Here is a 24,408-nt window from a genome sequence, read left to right on the forward strand (position 1 = left end):
AACTTTTCGTTGCTCTGTTATAAGAGCCGATTTTTTACCGCTATCGTATCATATTCGTCTTTGGAAAAATCGGACCTAATTTCGAAAAAGCGACGGGTTCTTAGGCACTATTATATATTAACGACGACGTTTTACAGATTTTACAGTAAAACTGTTAATGGATTAATTACTTGCAAACATAAAATAAAGCACTTGCAATAGTCATAGGAACTTGGAACTCACATCTCTCTTTTTAATTTTGTCACTAAGTATAATAAATTAAATTGTTGGAGGTGCACATCCACACAATGAGGTCAAGCATTAAACCAAACTCCCAAAAATAATTCTACCTGCATATTTTAAACTACTCTCAACCCATCAAGATTAGTGTTAAAGCATAGATAAGCTGTGCACACTCATTTTGCGTTCCGTTCCTCTTTCGCTGAGCGTCCATTATTCCGACCGCGAAATTCTCATATTGAATGCACAGAATCCCAACTATTATCCAAAGCTGAACAAACTTCGGTTTCACCATCGAGTGCTTTTAATTTTAATCTTCCTTGAACGAAAACAAATAGAAGTGGAATTTTCTTTAAGATATTTCCGATTGAGCGCTCTTTTGAGATTTGCATATTTTTATTATATCCCATAAAAGATAAGTATCCTTTGTGTATATTTTTGCCGATTTGAAGTACTTTTTCCAGTATCTAAACCAGCAAAATTATTTATAGAGTACAAAGTAAATAGACATGTAGTTCTCTTTCCCAAAGTCACAAATCTATGTGATTGGTTTAATACGACGAATAATATATTTAAACATAATACAATTAAGAACAATAATAATAACTTAAGCAAAATAATTTAGTTTGATAGCAACAGCAGCTCCACCCAATGCAGCCAATAATCCAATCGTTGAAATTTTCTTCAGTACCTGGAAACAAGAAAACGATCGTAAGTCTAAAAATACAATAGGAACATGGATAAAATAAAAAGTATACCTATCCCAAAAAAATTGAAATTTATCACCTAGTGAAATTTATCAATATTCAAAAAGAGTTTATCATGTAAATTAAGGAATAATTTTATAAAATTATAATTCTATCATAGTGTATCAAAAAATAATTTTGTAATACTTATTTATAATTATTATAATTTATCTCTTACCTTATCCTGCCACTCGCGGTTCTTCACGCACTTGTGGTAAGGCATGGTTGTGAATGTGACAGAGTTGTACAGAGGCACCCAGACCCTCGGTAGGAGCCAGTAAATGAAGTCGTCTATTGCCTTCCTTAGGCGGTAGGTTGGACGGGTAACAAGATCACGCATCTGAAAATATACCACAGAATTAGGTATTTTTTATTACTATGATTATACTTACTATTTTATGGGAATTGAGCCAGATGCCAACCCGCGTATACAGAAGTAGTAGTAAATAAGATGTTTGTTTCGGTGTTTGGTAATAGGTTGCACTGAACCAGTGCATATTGATCAGATAAAAGTTAATCTAGTTTAGAACTATGGACACTATAATCCTGAGCACAAAAGTGGGCCCAGAATGCTTACTTGTAGGACTTAAAATCTAAAAGCTTTGTTTATTAACTTACCTCGATATAATTATACATAGCCAAATCACTGATCGCGAATGTGTCTTCCCATCGTGTATTGGAGAACTCTGTGAGAATATCAGCTAGATTGTCATTATGTTTCTGGAACAGCTGATCAAGTAGGGTGCAGTCTTCGAAGCCGGCGTTCATGCCCTGCCCGTAGAACGGTACTACAGCATGAGCCGCATCACCTATGAGTAAGGCTTTGTCTTCTACGTGGTATGGACGACACTGTAATAGACAACACATAGAAATGATAATGGTGAAAATTATATTTAAAATTTAAAGGTTTCTGTACCTTATTTGTTCACCCGACGTTTCGATCGAATTACATCGACCGTGGTCACGGGCTGTTTTTAGAAACGTCGGGTGAATAAATAAGGTATCCAAACCTTTAATTTTCAATCGCGTTTAAGACCCGTTACATTATAATAATATGTGTACTAGTCGCGAGAGTTTAAAAACGTTAATATTTAAAATCTGTAAAATGACAAATCTAAACCTTTTTCTATTTGGGAGGAGATCGTTGCCTTGCAACGGGACTGTAATGTAGTAAAAAAATCAAAGTAACAAAAAAATACGAACTTTAACAGCAACTAAAGGTGAAGGTGATCCAGCAAAGAAGTCTTCAATTAATTTGTTTTTTCCGATCAACGGGATTGAATCAGGGAAGTATTTCTCGAAGAAAGCTATAAGTTTTTCTGGAGTGTCTAGCCTCTTGAAATTTGTGAAAGGCATGAATAGTGTGACGGTCCATGAGCAGTCTTGATTCGGTAGCGCGATCATCATGAATTCTCCTCTTGGCCAAATGTGGAGGAAGTTCGCTGGCATCTGAAACTGTAAAAAAGGGTTCAATAAACAAATACCTAGTATTTAAACTGTCGATATAAAAACAAAATTAGTTCACGTGCTAAGGCGGTGTCGAGCTATTCACTTATCTTTAAAATAATTGTATATTTAAACTTTCGCATATATGTAGGACTCATGTTAGCAGCACTACGTCAAGGAAAATCTTAAGAATTGTGTCTATCTTCAAGTTTTGAGTGCAGCTGCGCAGATGAGATTGTGATGTAGGTACAACAAACATACATATTTTAGGTATACATATAGGTCAGTAAGTTAATAAGATAAAATTATGTAAGTATATTGTAGCGTTTCTTATCATATTTGTTTAATATTATGCCTATATGGTGCAATCCAAGACTCGTCTCGACGCCGTAGTCATTGTTATGAAATCGTTCCTTATCAGATTTATTTTACTATTTATTTATCCTTATTTATATAATTTTTGTTTTGCAATTCTTAATTATCAATTACAAATTATAATAGCAAACAGCGACTGTCTGCTTATTTACGATGTCGTATCGGAAGATGTGCGACTTAAGTAACGCATGTAGTGAATGGACACTTGGAAGCAAATGACATTATAAAACCAGTAGTTTGGTTTTCATTTTTCATAAATACGCCATAAAGTGCCGACGTTCTTGATAAAATAATGATCTTCATTTAATTATAATGCTATTAAAACGACAATAAATCACTTTGATATACCATTGGAGCGTCATTTATCACCGAACATTAAACGGATTTTAATACCCTAAAGAATATTAGTTTCAGCTTCAACTTTAAGTATACCTGACGCGAACACCATGGTCGTTAAGAAAACTTTACGGATACTCTTCTTCATATTAAATATCTACGGAGCAAGGATTGTTTCTTGCAATGAACTAATGTTGTATAATTTAGCCACAAATCGAAACTATAGTACAGTAGTTTGTATAAATAATATCCTGACCAAGTATTTTCCTTGTGGAACTCTCACCGCTTTTGTGAATCCGAATACAAATGTGGATCAGCTAATACGAGATGCCAACGAAGAGACAATTTGTCACAATATTATTGTAAGGACATTCGATGACCGGAATTGGTACATATGGACAAACATTTATGTCATTACAGCAGAAAATTTACTTGAACTCTGGGCAGGCATGTTGGATTTGACTAGGGACGTGTTTTGGAATCCAAGAGCGAAGTTTATCGTTCAAATAAACTACTTGGAAGATAAGGAAGGAATAGAAGAGTTATTCAAAATAATGCTGAAATACAAAATCTATGACGTAATACTTTTACACAGTTCAGAAGACGATGCAACGATTTACACCTACCACCCATTCGAAAATAATAATTGCGGTAAGCATTTCGACAAAGTTGTAAATCTCGGAACTTGTGAAAATGCAGAAAATATAACCAATTTTTTCCCCAATAATATTCCCGATGATTTAAGGAATTGCACCATCAAAGTAGTAGCTGTCGACGATGTACCGAATTTCATTTCAAAATCTAGTAACTACACCGTTTACGGAAAGTTTGTACCAGGTCTTGAACAATATGTACTAGATACTATCGCGAGCCGAGAAGGATTTTTCATAGACTACGAAATATTTGAAGAAGATGAAATAGATAATGGAATAGTCCTACCAAATCAAACGACAACTGGATTGCTTAACTATATTGATAGAGACAAAGCTGACGTGGCTGCCGGAGGGTATGTATTGATGAAGAATAGAGTGGAATTGTTTGACTACTTGTACGGTTTCAACTACGCCTCTTACAATTTATACACGCCAGTTGTAAGAAGCCATGCGTGGAGAAGGGTGTACAGGGAATTTGGACTTTCGACATGGTTATTGATTGGAGCCGCTCTGGTTGTGGTCATAATAGTTAGTTTGATACTAAGAAATTATTTAAAAGATAGAACATGTTCCATTCTTAACATATGGGGATATTTTTTCGGAAATGCCAATGCTGGATTGTCAAGAAACATAAATTTTAGAATGATCATATTCTGCTGGTCCTGGTTTACATTCTTCATCAGTAACTTCTACAATACAGCTTTAGTTAGCCTAATATCTGTTCATGTTCATGAGTCTCCACACTCGATCAGTGCTGAAAACTTTAAGTCTTTGCCATTTAAACCTTGTATTAGCGAAAATGCTCGAATGTTTTTCCAGTTTGCTTACAACCAGAAGTTTCCTGAAGGAGAACCTATACATAACTGCACCTATACTGACGGTGCCTTACAATACGTAGCTACGACGAAAAAATATTATGCCATCGAGATGGAATACAGCTATTCATTAAAAGAGTATGAGTATATGAACGATGAAGGCAAACATATGTTGGAATCGTGGATATTCTCGAGCACTAACGTAATCGTCATTTACCTGGTACGTGGTTTTCCTTTTAGGGACAAATTTCAGAAATACGCGACTCGAATGTATGAAGCAGGGTTGATAAAGACGCATTTGAAGACCATTCATCTAAGAAGCTACAGTGTGATAAAGCGACACCCGAAAACCTTCAAAACTACTTCCATACTCGACTTGAGCATGCATTTTTGCATCCTTATATCAGGACAGATCTTGTCTTTCATATGTTTCTTGTTGGAGATTTGGTACCATTATGTGACACAGGAGGAGAAAGTTAAGAGAAAAACGAAGTAATAGGCACTTACGCCGTCATTTTCATCGGCTGGTATACAAAGTTCTAAGTAGCCGTGTTCAATGTATTTTTGACTGTAGTCGAAGAGTGGTTGCTTCATCATTGCTTTGCGGACTCCTGAGAACGCGCCATCAGCTCCTATCACCAAGTCTGCGGTAACTTGCACGATTTCTTTTGTGTCTGTCCTGTAAGTCACAAATTGCATTGTATTTGGTATACATTTTAGTGTAGTAAGTAGTATTAAAAGTATTTTGTGCTTGAACTTACTTTTGAAAAGTCAGTGACCCCTTGCTCAATTGGGCATCCACCAGTTTGTGATGAAAAAATCTTTCAACATTACCATATTTTTCGGATTCTGAAATAAAATGATATTTTTTTATTCAAAAGCAATAAATATGCACATTTGGAAGGCATGAATAAAATAAATATTTATTTACCTTCGAGAAGTTGGCAGTTCAGATAATTTCTACCCACTGAATATATGCACTGAAACAGACCAAACATATACTTATAATTTCAGTTATACATTCCTTTTCTTTCTAAAGCATTAACTGTTGACGAAAACTAGGTAGAAGTGCAACAAAAACGGCTTATCCATTTCGGCGCTACGATGCCACAAACAGACACACAGATACACAAACAGGACAAATTTATAGCACTACCCAATAATGTTACATTACGCGTAATATTAATCTTGACTTAATTATTGTTTACATTACATAACAAACAAAATGTCAGATGTGATAAGTCTTTATGTTACCATTTGATAACGATGTTAGAAATGTGTGCTGATCTTGTGTCAATATTGTGCAATATACGCGTATTTGCGCGTAATAGGTAATCATCTATTTGGTCAGAAATGTCTCTATTTATGGATCTATCCGTTCATAGAATGGAGACACTCGGGCATGCAATCCGACCTACAAGAGCCACTGCAGACTTCGCCAAGCCCTTCCCCTCAGCTGCAATGGTCCACAGTGCCGCTCCCCTCTTATTCCCAGATTCGTATACCATTAACCCGCATCCCCACCACTGCCCAAATTTCCCTTATACTCTTCAGTTAAGCGTAGGATCCGTAGAGAGGGTTGACGTCAGGCACGGTTGTAGAGGTAGATAGGTTCAGTAGGAAGCCAGAGACCGGCGCGATCTTTCATTAAATCTTTCCGTCTTCAGCGTCGCATCGATGTCAGAATAAAATATTCAGTAATAAATAAAGCTACGATAACATTGTGCAATATAAACATAAAAAATATGCAAATCAATTAAGTGAATTAATGCTCCAACCTGTTTGGAGTTCGCGTCATATGGTATGACGTATGTTGAACCGTCGAGCTTGTGGATTCTCCTTCCTCTCATAGGAATTCCGTGTTCCTGAATCATGTGATGCTCCAGCCCTACACTCTTGAGCGCTTGTCTACCACGCACTGATAGAGCCAAGTTTATTGACCTGCCTCTGGCTTGAGGTGTATTTCTTATATCTAGAACAACATAAAAAATGTATTGAAAAATTCGCATTGAGACGCAAAAAATGAAAATAAATCACTTTTGCCCAATATTTTTCGCAAATTTACAACCATTATTTAACATTCGTGTTCTGTATGATACATGTTGTAACTAAAGGTACTACAAAAATCATGGCACTGATCAAAATAAGTTAAAGTTTAAGTAATTCTTTAATAATATACTAATTATATTCTGTCTGGTTAATAATATTATGATACAAGTGGTTATATTATAGCCTAACATTTTATGAGAGATATAAATAAACTGGTTACAGTCTAGTTAAATTTTTAGTGTTATTATAAATTGTGTTGGTCATGGACTAGTTCTGAATTCCTGACTGGCATATTTTAAATTATAATTTATTAATTAACATCAAAACTGAACTGGTCCATAAATATTAAAATTTTAACATTTGCTACATAACGTACAAAATGTTTGGGTAGGACACAATAATATTTCATCTATTGCGACTGACTATTGACTATATGACTATTTGCCAGTCAGATTCTTTATGATTGTGTAGCCCTTAAGGAGCTAGCTTCCTGCTTAATAATAACTTGTGAATATACTCACTATAGGAAAAATATTGTAATGACTTTAAAAAGAAAGTAATTTTTTATCATCATTAATCAGCAACATCATATACATATCATATCATATGTAGGTATATGTGATCAGAGAATGGCTTTATGCTAAGAGTTCCTGGATAATATACCAATGTAAATGGCAACAGAATTTTTTCCTCATACGATTAGATCTTTATCAAAAAGCCATCAGGTACTTTTCTTCAATGCCTAGATAAGATTCTTATCAAAATGTTTTCTCTAGATAAGTATCAACAAATCTGAATTCGTTTTTATCATATTATCAGGAAACATACAAACTCCTGTATCCTTTTTGTTGTCATATTTTATCTTTTTGATATGAATTTCGCAAAGTAAGTTATGTAAGTTAGGATGTACCTTATTTAGGTATTCTTACAGTTCTTACATGTGTATAATAATAGTTGTCACAAAAAGAAATCATGAGATATCTATTAAGTACCTAAAGAGGCAAAGCATGCTTTGTTTTGACTTAATTCGGAATCAACCTTGTTTGAGTTGTCCAATATATATTCATATTTGTTTATTTAAATCTATATTCTGAACCCTTCAGGAAATAAAACGTTAACTTACGTCAATCTGATAGTAACTCACCTTCACGATATTCGTATAGACGCACGCGGTGACCCCTTCGCGCCAAAAACAACGCTTCAAGAGATCCGACCTAAAGTAGAACATAATCAATATTAATTAATATTATTATATGTTATTGTGTAAATGTATAATTAATTTGAAAGCAACCCTTTTGCTTTCGCATTGTGAGACGTCTCACATAAAGACAACATTGACCAACTACTATAAATTATGAAAATATCTCACAAAAAATCTGATATTTAGACAATTTTTTTCAACAATGTGTTTTGGGTCACATTTCTCTTTTTGAAATATGGGTAAAAGTGTGATCCACATTTTTACAAACAAGGATTTTGTTTAATAATATTGCACACCTGTATGAGCCAGGAAGTCAGTTGTATCGATTGTGATATTGTAGACACAGGAAGATCGCGAATAAAAAATGCTATTTTTATTTTGATACTAAGTAATCAACAAAGTCGAGCATCATCCAATCGGATTTCAAAATAGGTTTATATTATGTGTTTTTACTCCAAGTCTCCAATTCATTTTTTTTTCTTGCGCGTTTATATATTTTTTTAGTTATACTAACACAAGTTCATTAAGTAGTTACAATATTTAATTTAAAATATTGTTTACGACGTATATTAGGTAGGCATCTGGTCTACTTAATTTAATTTGTAGAAAAACATATAAGTTTCAGAACTAACTTATATTAATGTACTTATCAATCAAATTATCTGGTGATCTTGACGTAATACAAATCAATGCATAACAACAGTTATTAAGATGTTATCATTTATTCGTACACATGTCTGGCAATGTGACAATGTATACGTGCTTATTTCCGTTGCTATACATAACTACATTAATAAAAATAGATCGAGAAATTCGGAAATAATAGGTAGGTATACTAAGAAACAAGGACATCCTTCAGTCTTTAATTACCAGGGATGCAAACATAACTTAATTGAAGACTGACTTAAATAAGTAGGTTGACAAAATTAAATACTGTTTACAAAAAGCACGCTGCAGATTTTTTTGTAATCTCGATCTACCCTCATCGAAAACCTTATAAGAATATGCATTTAAAGATAATTTGGAAGATAATTCTATTTTTATACTGAAACTATTATAATATTGTAGATAAGAATGCATTAAAATATTTAAATGTCAGCAGTTAACATTTGAATAACTTAACTTTTTCTAAAATTTATGGTTGTTTTGACGGATGCAGACATTTTTGTCGACACATTTATTCACATATTATTATCTAACAAATAAAATATTTTACAGACATTGCGTCTATCCTATTATTACCATTTACTATCAATTATTTTTTATGGACTAGTATGAGGTATAAGAAACTCTGTCATTATTTATTACTGCGTACAAAAATAAACGAATAAATCATTCAGATTCTAATGCACTGTTTTTCACGGACACTTGCTTCTAAAAACGTTAGGTTTCACGATCCACTAGAACTTTCTTTCTTTTACATTGCATAATTACAAAGAACTTACCAATCCGCCTCCAACGACGACAACATCCAATTGTTTCTTAGCGTGTCCATTAGAGCCATTCGCATGGCCATTCCTAATCGTCGTCATTTTTGTATTTTTATACAAGACTTGTACAATTTACAATAACCGCGGTGCAATAAACTCGAGCTTCTAACGATGTTCCTCACTGCTGGTCTCAAACACAAATGACCCTCTATCTCTCACATGAAGTACAACCCGGTATAACACGCGTCGCTACCGCGTCTACCGACAAGATAAGGTTTCAATCAATTGACATTTGATCGTCGTATATGAATACTTATACTAAAGTACGTATACGCATAGTATATAAGAAATCAATTAGAAGTTCATTGATGCTAGGTCACAAGTTCATCCGATACGACTGCTGTTTTATTTTATCATCTTCAAAGGAGTAATTGAAGGAGTTGTATAATATTAACTTTTGGCGATCGTACATTGATATTACACCCGTTATTGTAGGAATTACGTATACCTAGACATAAGTAGGTTCTTATTTAAAAAAATATATTTTGATATAGTATCTCTTTTACTTAGTGAACTGTGAATGAAACATTCGGTACACATTTTTTCTTTGACTATCTAGATACAGCCACCTATTGTTGATTTACCAGTCTTACCAATTGCCTATAGGCTATTTGAGTGGCAAACGTTGTGATAAAAATATAATAATTCAGAATCAATCTTAATTGTTTTGATCAATTCGGATGATAAATGCACGACGCACATGCATAGGTAATTGATCAATTACAATGAACGGTCGATTTATTCTGTGCTACTAACCCGGACTCGGGAGCCAGGCTATCAATTTATACATCACGGCTTGTTTGATAGATAATATAATTGTACCTAAATTACTGCAAACATTTCATTATCATCGCATTTTGTGTGTTATGTAACAGGCGAATTTAATTAAATATTTATCTCGTCATGTGACTTCCGACATTGATAAATTTGTATTTATTGTTTAACTTAAGAATAAGCTTAAACATATATGTATATAAAGAGTTATTAGGCCTTAATGTTATACATAATAATATGTACATAATATCAAGCCTTTTTCACATACAGGGGTTGGCAGAGACCAAAGAAATAAAAACTTAAATATTAGGTCGGCGAAAAGTCTTTTGGCATTATAGTACCTACATATCGATACCGGAAATTTCAATTGTCGTAAAGGACAAAACACGAGTTTTCAGTAGAGGCAAAAAACGAAAAAAAAAAAAAGTTTTTGTGTAATATCTTTGTCAAACAAAATAGTATAATTATGATGTCAAAAGACACTCCGATTAATTTTTCATGTTCTATCCTTATAATTTAACTAAATAAATCAAACTTAATTATTTACGAAAATGAGAGTCCTTTACAGCCCACAAAAATCGAACTGAAGTACTTTACAGCCACGAAAAATTGGATATGATAAAGTCAGATGTGTCGTAAAGGAGTAATCTTGATCATCAATGGGTAGTGCAAGTAATAAAATTAAAGACCAAGGGGGTAAAAGGAATAAAAAACCTGAAGATCTAACTAATTAACACCTACAATAGGTAGTAAATGTATATTAAATAAAAGATTTTCGATTGGTTTGTATTTATTAATCAAAATATTTAGTACAAAAGTGACAAAAAATGTTATTCTATAGTAGGGCCGCTGAGTTATTACCGATTTGACAAATGACAAATTGACAATACTAGTGAAGTAACTGAACAGGTAACCCTAATATCATTTTGGAACAGTTTGTTTTTAAATATTCTAGTATAGAGTTTAATTAAATAAAATCAAAACCAATAATAGTTAAAGACACAAGTTCTTCATTAGGTGGAGTATCCTTGATGAAATAAAATAAATATCCATATTCCTTATTCCTATATTCCATCAATATTCCTTGAAATAAAAATCATACCTATTTCAATGAATTCGGACCGAATACTATTAAGCACATCACTATGAAAACTAGACGCACGAATCCGCACGATGTAACTTTATACAAGCGCACCAAAGAACAAAAAATAAATGTTTTCATATTATTTACAAACTATTTTAAGTTTTGAAACAGTGTTTATTGGAAATATACTTAATTCTGATATTTTGACTTAAAGTTTTATATTAAAGAGGTATTCTAAATCATTCGGCAAATGTATCGCTTGTGCAAGGCTATATCGATAAATTTAAAGAATAATCTGTCAAATCGGTAATTACTCAGCGGCCCTATTATAACAGAAACAAAATTTAAACAAAATGTGATGCTTTTTATTTATTTAAATCGTAAACAATCATTGCTGCAATGCTGAAAAATAACTTAATTTTTAGAACAATCAGTATTTTGAGTAATCTATAGACTAGTCAATAATTTATTTATGACTCGATAAAATTAAAATTGTTCTAAAAACAGTTTTAAACTTTAAATAAAATATAATTACGAAAATGATTATTAACTTTTCTTACACCAGAGGCCTTTACGACCTCATAAATAATTAAAACATGACTTTACGCTCTGTATTGAAAATTAGTCTTACGATACATCCCAAATAGTTAAAAAAAAAGAGCTAGAGCTGTTGAAAATCCAGGTCGTAAGGGACTTTTTTTTAAAGATAGGATTATGTTAAATATACCAATCGATAGAGCTCGCAACGCTGATTCCGAATATATATATAACTCATTTTCGTCAAAATGTCCTTTACGACAATTGAAATTTCCGGTATCGATATGTATGAGCTTGTAATAAAATCTCTTTGGCTTTAAGAATCACAAATGGTTCATTAGGTTTCTTTCAGTGAGCTCGTGAGGTACCCAAATATCGAGCATTTTGGGAAGAGAAAATACTTTTTCCTTGACCTAATAAAAAAAAAATAATTTTCTATTTCGATTTAATCAATTAGGGTGATTAATTTTGCTCGAGCCCACGGCACTAGCCGCCTATTCCTGGATTCGCTAATGCATCTCAAATATGTGACTAGTCTCTTCTTTCCTCAAAACAAATATAAGATAATCATCTTAATGTTTATTGGATATTTACATAATATAATCATCAACGTTTTAAAAATTTCAAATGCAAAACAATGATTTTCCTGTTAGAGTTAAAAATGTAGATATAGAAAACTGGAAGCATTATTAGAAGTTGGAAGATATTTTACATGCATTGTTGGAACAGGTATATTGCAACATAGTTTGAAAAAAGGCTTGGCTGATAATATTTGGTCGATAATCAATACGCAGTGATTGCAAAATTATTAAGATAGAATTTCATTTTATTATTAAGATAAAAATACTTTTGCAAATGTGACAATGTACCTAAGTACTTAGTTGCATATTTTTTTGACGCTGACCGCACCTATTTATTTATCGATAATGTCTCGTTACGTAGGATAATGCATCAATGCCAAGTGCAATTATTATGATATCGTCCGCACGGGGGAAGAATTTCAATACTAACACCTGTTATGATAGCTATAAACTATTTCATCTGTTAAGCGAATTTATCACTGGCCGATCTCAATAACTTATCGTGCCAGTTGGTTTAGTAGCAAAAATAGTAGTGATCAAAAAAGATATTGGACGGGCCGTCCTACGTTGTAGAAATATTAGATACGAATAAGGATAATAACGAAACTTCAACATTTAAAAAATGTGAACTGACTTATTCCTTGAATGCCAAAAACGAAAGTGAAATCCTCTAGAGCACTACTCGTACATGTTATTATTATTATAAGTGTTCAGTGACCTGAGTAATTCTATACGAAAGCACGGTGTTGTATTACAGAATATCGACTGACCACACGAGGTTTCGGCGTCGTGACATATTATAACGTACGCTACTTTTAATAAAATTAATCTAATAATTTATAACTTATGTTTTTTTGCAATCATACCCAAATAATTATTGTTACAGGCCGACTTACAAGTAATTTGCTATATACGGGCCATTATAAACGCGCGAACGTCATGACATTTGAATCTGACGATTTCGCTCATATACTTACCTGCCTTATCGAACTGTTCTAGTGCTCTAACATTATATCATTTTTTATCTACGACGTAATTAGAACGTTTGCACAGTATGTAAGCCTTAATATTATCTATTGTAGTAGCAATAAAACACACAAATAAATTACCATAGAAACTTTATTCGCTTATAGTGATATCTTTCACTTTTACTTATAATATAACATTCTTAGACCCGTTTAAATAAGCCGCTAACAAATCAAATCGCTAAGCAAAACTTTGAAAGCGTTTTCAAATCTGAGAAAAAATTATTTACGGGTCTAATGTCGCTTAAAATTTCAACTTAAAACTATGGTATAACTAAATTTCCAGTCATTAGAATTATATAGAATTTACTGCAGTATTTTACAACAGATGATGAGAAATACAATCATTTTAACGTCATTATCATTATTCAATAGCACGTATTAATACTATGGAACATTAAAAACAATCAGTTTCGTTTAAGACGCAGAGTAACGAAATCTTAAGTCCAATCATTTGACATTCATTTCAACAGTTTCAATGAAAGAGGAACAAATAAATAAAGAATAACACATTTTCTATTGACGCGGACAAGAAAATAATATGATGAATAAAATATTAATGTATAAATTGACAAAGCAATTTTATTGTTCAGTTAGACTAATTCAAACACAATTACTGAAGTGTGAACTTAAATTCAAAAATAATCACAATAACAAATTTAAAGTCAAGTTGAAGCGTATACGTACCCGTGCACGTTACGAACGTCTACTCCGGGCACCAACATCAAAGTGAGTGAAATCTCGATGCCGAGTTCCACTTTAATTAGCACTACTCAAAAAATATTTAATGTAGAGACAAAATTTTGCATCCGCGCGAATTTAAAAGTAGGTTCTTAGACACTAAATTAGTTCCTTTGACTTACAATAGAGGCGCTGTATTTGATATAACAGTCGATAACAAAATATCCAACTCTAGACCTATCACATCACTTATACTTTCGCCATTTCAAACGTGCGAACTATGTCATAATTAAAAGAAAGACACAAATGGGACAGTGTGTAAGTGCGAGCGAGAGAGCCCGATAATATGACATGACGTAGTTCGCACGTTTGAAATTGCCAAACTGTAATTATGAACTTTAGAAGCTCATATTACTTGGCATAGAAGATACATCTTCAGATGGACTTTGGCTAGAACTGAACGAGCTGAGAGTCTCTCGGGTTTCTTCTTTGATCTTCAAATGGTCGGTGCTCGATGGCGGGTGCGGAGGTAATGAGCGGTCTTTGTCTTTATGCTCCTTCGACTTGTCCTTACTGCTGTGCTTGTGCTTATGTTTGTGTTTGTGCTTCTTCTTCTCTTTCTTCTTCTTCTTTGCCTGTGGGCATTTATAAGTTGTATTAAAGAAACAGTCAAAATTCACATCAAGAATATTGATATAGTTATCCACTCGTAATAAATATTATTAATGATATGAAACATTGAGTAATATTTTAGCATGTTGTTACTTCATAATAGATGCCATTGCAACCAGTTCATCATATTTTCAAGAGATCTTTATAAAAAAGGCAAAATTGCACTATAAAGGCTTCTTCAGACGTATAAAATCGAATATAATTTTATTCATACCTTAGGAGCTCCCATATCATCTTTGTCATGTCGGAACATGCCCGGTTCGAAGCCAATAGGTCCAGAAGTACCAGGAATGCCAGGTAACGGCACGGCATTGTCAGATATAAACTCCCGCTTATTATCATCCTGCAAAAATAAATAACATTACGCACTGACGTCCATCTAAAGAAGTACATACTTAGATCTAATCGTTTTGACATTCTGTTTTATCAAATCACCTTCATTGACGTCATTATATCAACTAGTTTTTGAGATATAAGGGGGTAAAAAGTGGCACCAAATAGTTGGTGATAATATAAACACAGTCGGGCGAGCTAGATGTCTTTTTTTCTTTGTATCAACATGGTACTGCATTGCATGCAAAATCTATCCCTTTTTATTATTACTGTTACTTTAGTAAAGATTCACAAAGCGACTTTGCTATAATAACTTACACTAAACACTCGAATAGGTAGTTCCGTAGGTACACTGGTGACATCAATCTTGACATCTTCCTCCTTGATGTTGGACAGTGGTACCGGTAGCAGATCATCCATAGGAGCGTCCTTTATTCTGTCTATTGAAGATAAGCCGGGCAATCCCGCGTCTAGCGGCCCGATTTGCGGGTCGTAAGTTACCTAGAAAGAGATAGCTTATTTAGATACCTATTACAATTTAATAGAAGGCAAATTATTTCTGCAAAGTGGAAAGTTCGATATTCCATGTTAGTCGTTGAGTATACTTTACTCGCTTATGCTGTTTTTGATTTGGTTTTTCTAATGGTTTCACAATTCCTAATCATGCTAGCAAGTTAAAAAGAGACACTTGTTTCATGTGTACTGTATATAATTATTACATTTGAACTTAAAGCAAATTCAAAAGTATGATACCAAAATATTATTTTTAAAGATACAATATAAATATATCTACTTACATCAACAACTTCTTGTTTGATAACCGGTTTAACTTCCAACTCCAACAGTCGTTCTCTTTCTTTCTCCTTTTCTTCTCTTTCCCTTCTCTCCCTCTCTCGCTCTCTCTCGAGCCTCTCCCTCTCTTTATGGTGCATCTGTTTCATCATGGCCTGTATTTCAGGCAGAGGCACACAGATTGGCCTCTTCAGTCCGTATAATGTGTAGTATAAATCTACGAGATCACATCTCAGTCTTGCGTCGTTTGATAAATGACAGTTTATGTAGCCCCACAACCTATAAATAAGTAGCAGAGGTAAATTATTGAGTCTGACGTCGATAAAGTCGAATTCTTAATCGATATAAAATTCGATTCTTTCAGATGTAAATCATCTGTGTAGATATACTCGGTAATCGTTCCATGTAACGGTAATAATGGTTAGCAATTTAATTTAGGAAGTTTTATAGTTATCACTCATAGAGGACTGGCAAATATAAGATTTAATAAAATATTCATTGAAAAAATAATGAACTTGTTTTGTTTCCATGTCCTGTGGTATTTACTTTTGGCAGCACAAGGGAGATTTATGTACACCAGTTACCAACACTGGCTATTGCAAATTTTAAAATAAACAAAAAGCAAATGAATCTTAGTATGGTTTCTTGTTTGTAAAAATACATGAGTAAACAATATACCTGTGTACAACAGCCTCTGTATCCAAGCGATGTCTTTGCGCGGGCTCGAACGGCGGCATGTTGATGAGTAGTCGAGCGAGCCCGTGTCTAACGCCGGGGTCGGCGTCACTCTCTACTGCAGTTAGCAATGATGATAGATCTTCTGGTTTGCCGTCCACGCGGACGAAGTCGACGAGACATTCGAACGCCGCCAGCCGAACATCTAGACGAAAGAATAAGCTGACTTTAACATCTTCAGTAGCCTAAAGTGACTGAAGTTCATAAGATTTTCGACAGTTTGATGGAATACGGTTCAAAATCCTGACCTTTAACATGATTGGTAAATGGAAATTAAAATCATTTAGAGAAAAAATAGCTATTAAAAGCGTTTATGCTTTCGTATACCAAAAAGTGTTACTTAAAATGCCGATAACATCAAGGAAGTGAGTTAATTAAAATTAGTCAGCGAGTCTATCAAAATAAAATGTACAGAAAATATGCCAGTGCCTTGGCACCTGTGCGGCAAACCTAAGGTGTCATTATTGTTTTACATATCAAATATCACGCAGACTATAGGAAAAGCTATAAAAATGATCTAAAAAAAAACAATTACAAACTCACCAATATACTGTCCATACTGTGCATAAGCTCTGAATATCATGGGTGTGCTAGGCAGATGTCCGCACTGTTGTAACCGTCGTATCGCCCGCAGACAACTGACTGTCACCGTGTTCTTATAGCAAGGTAGCACTTTCTCCAAGTTTAATACTCGCGTGATCTCTTCTAATACTAGTCGAGTGTCGGCTGACAGTGAATCTGCTGTAATTGCACCCTAAAAACAATATTTTAGAGAAATTACCAGTAATTATTATTATGAAAGAACCTTATATTGAGAAATAAGAATGACTAACAATTTTATAATATTGATGGATTCTGATGTTTTTTTTATAATACTTTGGAGAATACAATTATATTTGAAACCTTTGGACGTGTTCTAATTTAAACAATAAATGGTTTAATAGAACATTTCATCATCATTTCAAATCGTGTCTAACTTCTTTATGTTCGAATTTTAAAAATTAATAAAGTATAGCAAGTTATAAGTTCACCAAATTTAATGCAATATTAAATACTGCGTATACGCATGTGTAGGTCATTACCGCAGCAACTTCGTACACACATTACACAGACTAATTTAAAATTTGAAATCTTCGGCCTTTTACTTACCGGTTGCAATACAGCAGATATAACCGGTGTAATAGTAGCTGCCAGCGCGTCGACTAATGCCGCCTTGTAGTAATTATCCGAGAAATGATTCTTTGAATTGTCGTTGTACTTGAACAGATCTAGCAGAAACCGCACCACTTCGGGCGGACAAATACCGTGGATGTTCCTCAAACCTAGACAAAAATTAATATGCTTGAAATAATATGGTATAACTTTGATATTTTATTCTTGTATGTTAAAAGTTCATATGGCCTATTTTACAACTTAGTGATGGATATAAATTTAACCCATTTCTGTCCCACTGCTAGGCAAGGGTCTCCTCCCGTTATGAGGGAGGGGTTAGGCCTTAAGTCCACCACGCTGGCCAAGTGCGGGGTGGGGACTTTGCATGCCCTCAATAAATGTATTAAACAAATTTTAGGCATGCAAGGTTTCCTCACGATGTTTTCCCTCACCGTTGGAGCATGTGATAATTATTTCTAATACACACATAACTTCGAAAAGTCATTGGTGTGTTGCCTCGGTTTTGAACCTGCGACCACTGGCGTGGGAGGTGTCAACTTATACCACTGGGCTATCACTGCTAGTGATGGATATTTAGTGTAAATTCTGTCAATACTTCATTTGATAATCTATCCGATACTTGTTCATAGGAGGTAAAATTATGTGTCGTGACTGCATTATAAATTACACCATCAATTATAACCAGGGTTTGTATGATACACTTACCTGCCATCGCAACCGGTATAGTTTTCTGTAAGAAGTAATGTTGTAGATTGTCGAAGTTGTTCTGTTTGATGATGTGCGGTGCCGCGAACGAGCCGAACATCTTGCGGAATATCGTCAACATTGCCGGCGGACCCGCCCACGAACTTATCATTGCGTTTGCTACCTATGGTGCAAAGAGAGATTATTACAACTTCTTCAAAACGGGAAATTACTGTTTCCTTTTTTCTGTTTCTGTACAATGATCATCTTAAAGACCTAGTGAATAATATTTTGATTGCAATATATAGACAATGTATGACCGCGTACGTACGTACATGCATATGCACGTGCACGTTTGTAGTTGTTAGGTGTAACATAAGAGACATTATGAACACTTTTCAAAAAAACTAACACTATAAGCTAGAAATAAAAAATGATTACAGCAACTAAAGTCAACATTATTACATTCTTACCTTAGTCAAACAATGTGCAGCCCTACATCTAATCTTGTAATACGTCTGTTCGTTCTCAATGACGTCAGTGAGCGCTTTTCTCGTAGCTGCTACGGGATAGTTGTGTAGCGCATCAATAGCCTCGCTCTGTGCCGTGACGTCACGCTCGTGACGTAGCTGGAACTGCCACTGGTAGTCAGGCTGAGATATCACGGTGCTACGCAAGAGCGACATCTCGGGGTCCAGACGGATCCATAGGACTGGTGAATCACTGTAGACAAAAACAAATATGACTTAGTTCTATTCATACTTTGTAAATACATAACATTGTAATTAAACAACACACCAAAAATTTCTCCAGTTGTTTTTAACATCTTTTACAAATACTTAACGCGCGCGGTCTTTACGTTAAAGAACCAACGAACAAGAAATCAGATTGATTCAATACTTTTGAGCGTTGAAAAATCGAACGTTTCTGTTATTTAAAGCATCGCTTATTTTAAAACTTTGCTCATTCCGCCCTTCAGGCCACAGGCAATATAAGACTCCGTATTCGCCTATCACAATAACACAAGGTCTAAGAAAGGGGGGCTTTCATATTGCATGGTCAAATTATAAACGTTCCATGTTTACTACAATACCGCCAAAAACATTTTTTGTCGAACACTCACTCCATAGCAGACAGATCCATATCGACCTCCTCCCCGGTACACAGGGGTATCTTCTTCTTCTTATTCCTTCTGCTCTTGCTGTGGCACGTGATGTCTGCCTTCACCACCGTGTTCTCTATCTGCAGCATATGTTTGAACGTGCCGTCCAGTTCTTGTAGTTGTACTAGTAGGGGTCCCACGTACTTCCTTATGCCTCGCTCGTGGACAGAGTCTTGACGTATTTCTAGTTCTACTGTGTTTCTGTAATATGAATTGGAAGTTCATAGGTTTTGGACGGGAAGATAACTTTAAGTCATACGTAAAGACGAATTACAGATGTCTGTGAGGCAGGCAGATAATGGAGCAAAATGCAAAAGATTTTCTCTGTTACGTTTTAGAAATAACGTCATAAGATTTTTGTTTAGTAAAAAATACAATCGAAGTAAATACGAGCGACTAGATTCATGTTTTATTAATAAGTGTAGAATAGCTTATTCGACAGACGATTTGACAGAATATTCCATTTTGTAAGTTACACAACATTTAATTTTTAAGTGGTGTAATCCGGTCATAACTATCTTAAAAAGAAAGAAATCATGTTGTCTATTTCTGATTATTAACATTGATTTAAATATCACAAGTTTTTTATAAATTATATAATTATGTACATTTACCTTTTCCGATTGAAGACAGACGTAAGTTGAAACTTAGCATGTCCCCCCGTCCGTACCCACTGATCCACGAACACCGCCATATCTTTACCCGTCACCGTGAATATCGCTTTGACAAACAGGTTGGTTGACAACAACAGATGGCCCCAGAGCCCGCTACCGATCTTTGTGTTAGCAGCGTTTGTGGCTAAAGAGAGCTGTTTGTTGAACACTTGTAGTAATAACTCTTGGCCAATACGCTGTTCCAACATGCGTAGTACTAGGTGGGACTTCTTACGCATAATCTGGAGATAAAGAAATGATTACATCATTCAATTGACAATGCATCAATACAAATGAAGCAAAAGACGTTTGCAGAAATAATTGCAAGTGGTATTCTTTGGTCTCTACCCAGACAGGCGTAAAAGACATTTGATATATATTCAAGTCCTTTATAACAGGCTACTTAAGTAACTTAATACTGAAAATGTAGGCTTCTACCAAGTGGCACCACTGAGTCTGATTTCATTAAATAAATATAATTACCTCAATATACCGTGGCGACATAGTATGAACGTTACGCACGGGGAAGTAAAAAACATCGTTAGATTCCGACCGAGCGCCGCTCGCTGGAGGTTGCCACGGATCTAATACTATACCTCCATATTGTTCTTCGTAACCAACCACCTGAAAATAAGAGTAACGATAACTTTCGAGAAAGTTCACAGAAAGAAAACCGTAAAATTCGAGAAGTTTCGATTCGTATGAAAAAAGTTACGAGCGAATTGAGACCCTCCTCTTTTCTTTTTAGTTGTTTATAACAACTGAATTAATCAGAGTGAAGATGTATTCCCATGACATTGCTACTTGCTATTCTGGACTTTAATACCGTAAGCATTAGACTCATTATATTATCAATTGATCAATAAAACGATTATATTAAAAACAAAAGAATAAATTTCTTACCTCTTGTAGCTCTTGATGTATCCAATACCTATACTCATTGTTACCGAAACATTTCTTAGAATATAATCCACACAGATAGTCCGGTATTCCTTTAGCGAGCCACAAGTCTGACCAGTTTTGCATAGTGATGAAACAGCCGAAGAATTGTTCGGCTACTGCTTGGGCCATTGCTTTACGACTGATGTATGTTTGATCTATTATAGCAATGGAGTGGAGTAGGTGTGTACTCAATATGGACATTGTTGTGTATGCTGTCGCGTCATCTTCAACCTAAAATTTTATAATAATATAGTAGTTAGTGTCTTGTTACGTTTAAGTAGAAGAATATTCAGCAAGATTATTATATGACTCTTCTTCTTCTTAGCGTGTCGATGGCAAACAAATTAATTTAATGACTTAACAATTTTATGACTTATGCAAAACTAATCAAAACAGAATTATTGTTATTTTTTTTCTAAGAAATCAACTTTAATTTCTTATTACTGTGCAACTCAGTGAAACAAAATAAAAACAAAAAATAGAAAAGAGGGAATACAAATTTAAATTTCCAGAAAAAAGAGACAATTCGTTTTTGGAAGGGCACTTGTTTGCTACAATATTATTATATTTTTGATAAGTTATGAACCATAAATGTTCAAAATCAGGATATGATAAAGCAACAGTAACTTACCTCATCCACAAACACCTGTTTATAACAAGGATAAGGATATCTAGTAGATAGTGTTTCCTCATAGAACTCAAAGGCCTCATGCAAATAGCGGACTGTGTTCTTCAATATTTGCATCAAGTTTGGCAAGCAGTAGTGTGTCACTTCATTCATGTGGGGATCTACATATGTTTCAAAAGGCCTAGAAAGATCCAATATTATCAGTATACAATTTGCTGCAGATATTATATGAAGGGATTTGAAGAACTGACTCAACATATCTGACATTCAAACATGCATTAATATTGCCTTATCATAATATTATGGTTGTAAAAGTAAATCATTTGGTTATTGGAAAATGTTACATAGGCAAATACACAAGTTCCATAAAACTATAACTATCTTCATTGTGATCTCCATTAGAATCAAAAGTATTGACAGTAATATATTTATATTATACTAGCTTCTGTGAATAGTAAAAAAGGACAAACACATCAAAATTCATTCAGTACAGCAAGTCACAAACATACAACCATCTTCACAAACTTAGATATTTATAATAATAGTAGGATTTACTTACCCAATAGCCAAGGCTATGTTTGGAGCACAAGCAGGAGTATTAACCAGATAATGAAACGTCTTCCTCCTATGATCGGGTGTGTACACAACATCCACCAACTCCCCACAAGAAACAGCCGTGAGACACTCATCAACCGTAAACTCCAGCTTCCAAGTACATGGTTCTGCAAAGCTGTCTACACAGGGAAACCACAGTCTCGCTGAGTGTCCATAAGTGAACATGTGAGCTGATTTCTGCAAAACAAAACTTGTATTTGAATTGGTACTGAATGAAATGCAAGGCAAGTATACAGTTTTTTTTTTTGTAACATTGTACCATTTTATACACTTAAAATTAAATAACAAACAATAATTTTATATGTACAGTATAAATATACAGTTATAAAGTTAAATCGCCAACCTAGTATGGATGGTCTAATTAATAAATAACTGTACTGACACCCACGTCTATGTAATACTGGCCTAAACACAATTGTTTGAAAAAAAGTTTTTGACATTGGTTCCATCTCATTCATTCTTAAACTATTTATTTATTTATCTTACATGTTAAGTCATGAGAAAAGAAGAGGTATAAAAAATAAAGAAATTAATCAAGGTTTTTAACAAACTAAAACATTTGAATCAAATTAACTATATTGTTTTATAAACAGGATAATATAAATACCTCAACAAGACTCCCTTCACCTTCAGGAACGACAAAATGCATTCCACCTTGTGGTGATTCAAGAGAGAACTCAATACCAATCCGTAGCCCTCGTCCCTCTCCCACCAAGTGCGCTGCTTCTTCAGGTATTTGTATGTGAAGCTCTCCTGAGTTGTGATCGGGATCTATTTTCTGTGCAGCTTGTAAGTGATACTGAGAGAACACTTCCAGGGATCTCCTATAATTAAAGCAGCGGTTAAAAAATGTTGCTGTCCTTTAGTTTAATTTCTTTTTTGAGAAGGTATGATCTAGTAAAGGCGATGCTGTGTGTACTTGTTGTAAAAAAATTTAACTATTTAGTGTGACAAACAATCTTTTACAAATATTATGTTTGAAGCAACCATATTTTAATCAATAAATCACAGAATAAAAATATAATATAATAATATTAGTATAATTTGAACAAGCAATGAGCGACCACTTAGTAGATCAATTCACAATGTAACAAGTATCTATTCCCGAAATTAATTGACTGAATATAAGAGAATAATAGGTAATCAACTAAAGTACTTATTGGGATTAGACGAAACATATTATTTTACTTACGTATTGGGATCAGCTTGACAGATATCCAGAAATGGGTCAAAATATTGAAAGTTGGCTTCATATTGGTCATTGAGGCAAACCCGGTATATCCTGCATTGTTTTCCATTTAGCCGAATGTATCTAAGGTTGTCTTTGAGAGGAACAATCGTCAACTCTACAAAGCCCTAGAAAAGTATTGCAATGTTATGAAATTCATGTCATTATGCTGACCTACAATAAAAATAACTATTGTTTTGTACTTACTATAACGCTCCTCCGTTCAAAACTAATCCCGGTTAAACTCAATATCTGATGAGCTGTAAAGGAACAATTAGGGATTATAAGTAAATGCTGTGAACACAAAACTATAACACAAAAAATTTGCTGATACTTATAATTTAAAGGGGCGACAATTGTCACCCGTCCGTTCCTTCTTCATTTTTGAATAATGGTGTATATCATTTTTACACGATAATCCGTCCGCAAGTATTGTTATTCAGTCATTGGCATCTCCAAATTCTTTCACTTTTGTAAAGTCTTGAAATTCTCAAAATCTAACACAACACAACAACCATGACATAACCCATAGACAATGGTTACGAGCTTGGAGAAATGAATGAATGAACATGTGCGATTGAACCACAGACGATATTTTTCCATTAATCTTGTCATGTTTAGTAACTAATCTAAATGTTTGTTAAAAATACTTATAGCTAATTACTAGATAATTATTCATCTAGCTAGGTAGCTATTTCTTTATGTTTTAATTGTAATACTTATTGATGATACAATGAAAAATTAAAGGGTAAATATTTAAACCGTTCAACTCATAATAA

General features: G+C 34.1%; 3 protein-coding genes across 3 annotated transcripts; 1 reads left to right on the top strand and 2 right to left on the bottom strand.

The window, feature by feature from the left end:
* Positions 1-734: 734 nt before the first annotated feature.
* Positions 735-9,544, bottom strand: cn (Kynurenine 3-monooxygenase cn). Its single transcript, XM_076113187.1, has 10 exons — positions 9,286-9,544; positions 7,784-7,853; positions 6,369-6,562; positions 5,522-5,570; positions 5,352-5,439; positions 5,098-5,269; positions 2,169-2,420; positions 1,584-1,814; positions 1,144-1,305; positions 735-910 (listed from the first exon to the last, which is right to left on the bottom strand). Exons 1-10 carry the CDS (start codon positions 9,370-9,372, stop codon positions 827-829), a joined length of 1,389 nt encoding a protein of 462 aa, XP_075969302.1. The 5' UTR covers positions 9,373-9,544; the 3' UTR covers positions 735-826.
* Positions 2,940-5,086, top strand: LOC142987830 (uncharacterized). Its single transcript, XM_076136768.1, has 2 exons — positions 2,940-2,967; positions 3,543-5,086. The coding sequence occupies exons 1-2, from the start codon at positions 2,940-2,942 to the stop codon at positions 5,084-5,086; spliced, it is 1,572 nt and encodes a 523-aa protein (XP_075992883.1).
* Positions 9,545-13,413: 3,869 nt separating the features above from the next.
* Positions 13,414-24,176, bottom strand: Taf2 (TATA-box binding protein associated factor 2). Its single transcript, XM_076113188.1, has 19 exons — positions 23,967-24,176; positions 23,837-23,890; positions 23,594-23,757; positions 23,009-23,225; positions 22,346-22,578; positions 21,790-21,967; positions 21,120-21,389; positions 20,700-20,840; positions 20,178-20,458; positions 19,525-19,764; positions 18,875-19,124; positions 18,423-18,585; positions 17,694-17,866; positions 17,088-17,298; positions 16,488-16,689; positions 15,815-16,088; positions 15,336-15,518; positions 14,899-15,027; positions 13,414-14,647 (listed from the first exon to the last, which is right to left on the bottom strand). The coding sequence occupies exons 1-19, from the start codon at positions 24,009-24,011 to the stop codon at positions 14,411-14,413; spliced, it is 3,645 nt and encodes a 1,214-aa protein (XP_075969303.1). The 5' UTR covers positions 24,012-24,176; the 3' UTR covers positions 13,414-14,410.
* Between the last annotated feature and the right edge of the window lie 232 nt (positions 24,177-24,408).

This window comes from Anticarsia gemmatalis, chromosome 4 (assembly GCF_050436995.1).
Source record: "Anticarsia gemmatalis isolate Benzon Research Colony breed Stoneville strain chromosome 4, ilAntGemm2 primary, whole genome shotgun sequence".
Taxonomy (NCBI): Eukaryota; Metazoa; Arthropoda; class Insecta; order Lepidoptera; family Erebidae; genus Anticarsia; species Anticarsia gemmatalis.

Coding starts and splice junctions, on each gene's coding strand:
- cn (XM_076113187.1), bottom strand. CDS start 9,372: ATGACGACGATTAGGAATGGCCATGCGAATGGCTCTAATGGACACGCT. Junction 1,815..2,168: donor CACCTTTAGTTGCTGTTAAA/GTTCGTATTTTT, acceptor TGTCTATTACAG/TGTCGTCCATACCACGTAGA. Junction 911..1,143: donor ACCGCGAGTGGCAGGATAAG/GTAAGAGATAAA, acceptor TCTTGTTTCCAG/GTACTGAAGAAAATTTCAAC.
- LOC142987830 (XM_076136768.1), top strand. CDS start 2,940: ATGTCGTATCGGAAGATGTGCGACTTAA. Junction 2,968..3,542: donor TCGGAAGATGTGCGACTTAA/GTAACGCATGTA, acceptor ATGTCATTACAG/CAGAAAATTTACTTGAACTC.
- Taf2 (XM_076113188.1), bottom strand. CDS start 24,011: ATGAAGAAGGAACGGACGGGTGACAATTGTCGCCCCTTTAAATTA. Junction 23,226..23,593: donor TGTCAAGCTGATCCCAATAC/GTAAGTAAAATA, acceptor CTTTAATTATAG/GAGATCCCTGGAAGTGTTCT. Junction 15,519..15,814: donor TCAAACAAGAAGTTGTTGAT/GTAAGTAGATAT, acceptor ATCTCTTTCTAG/GTAACTTACGACCCGCAAAT.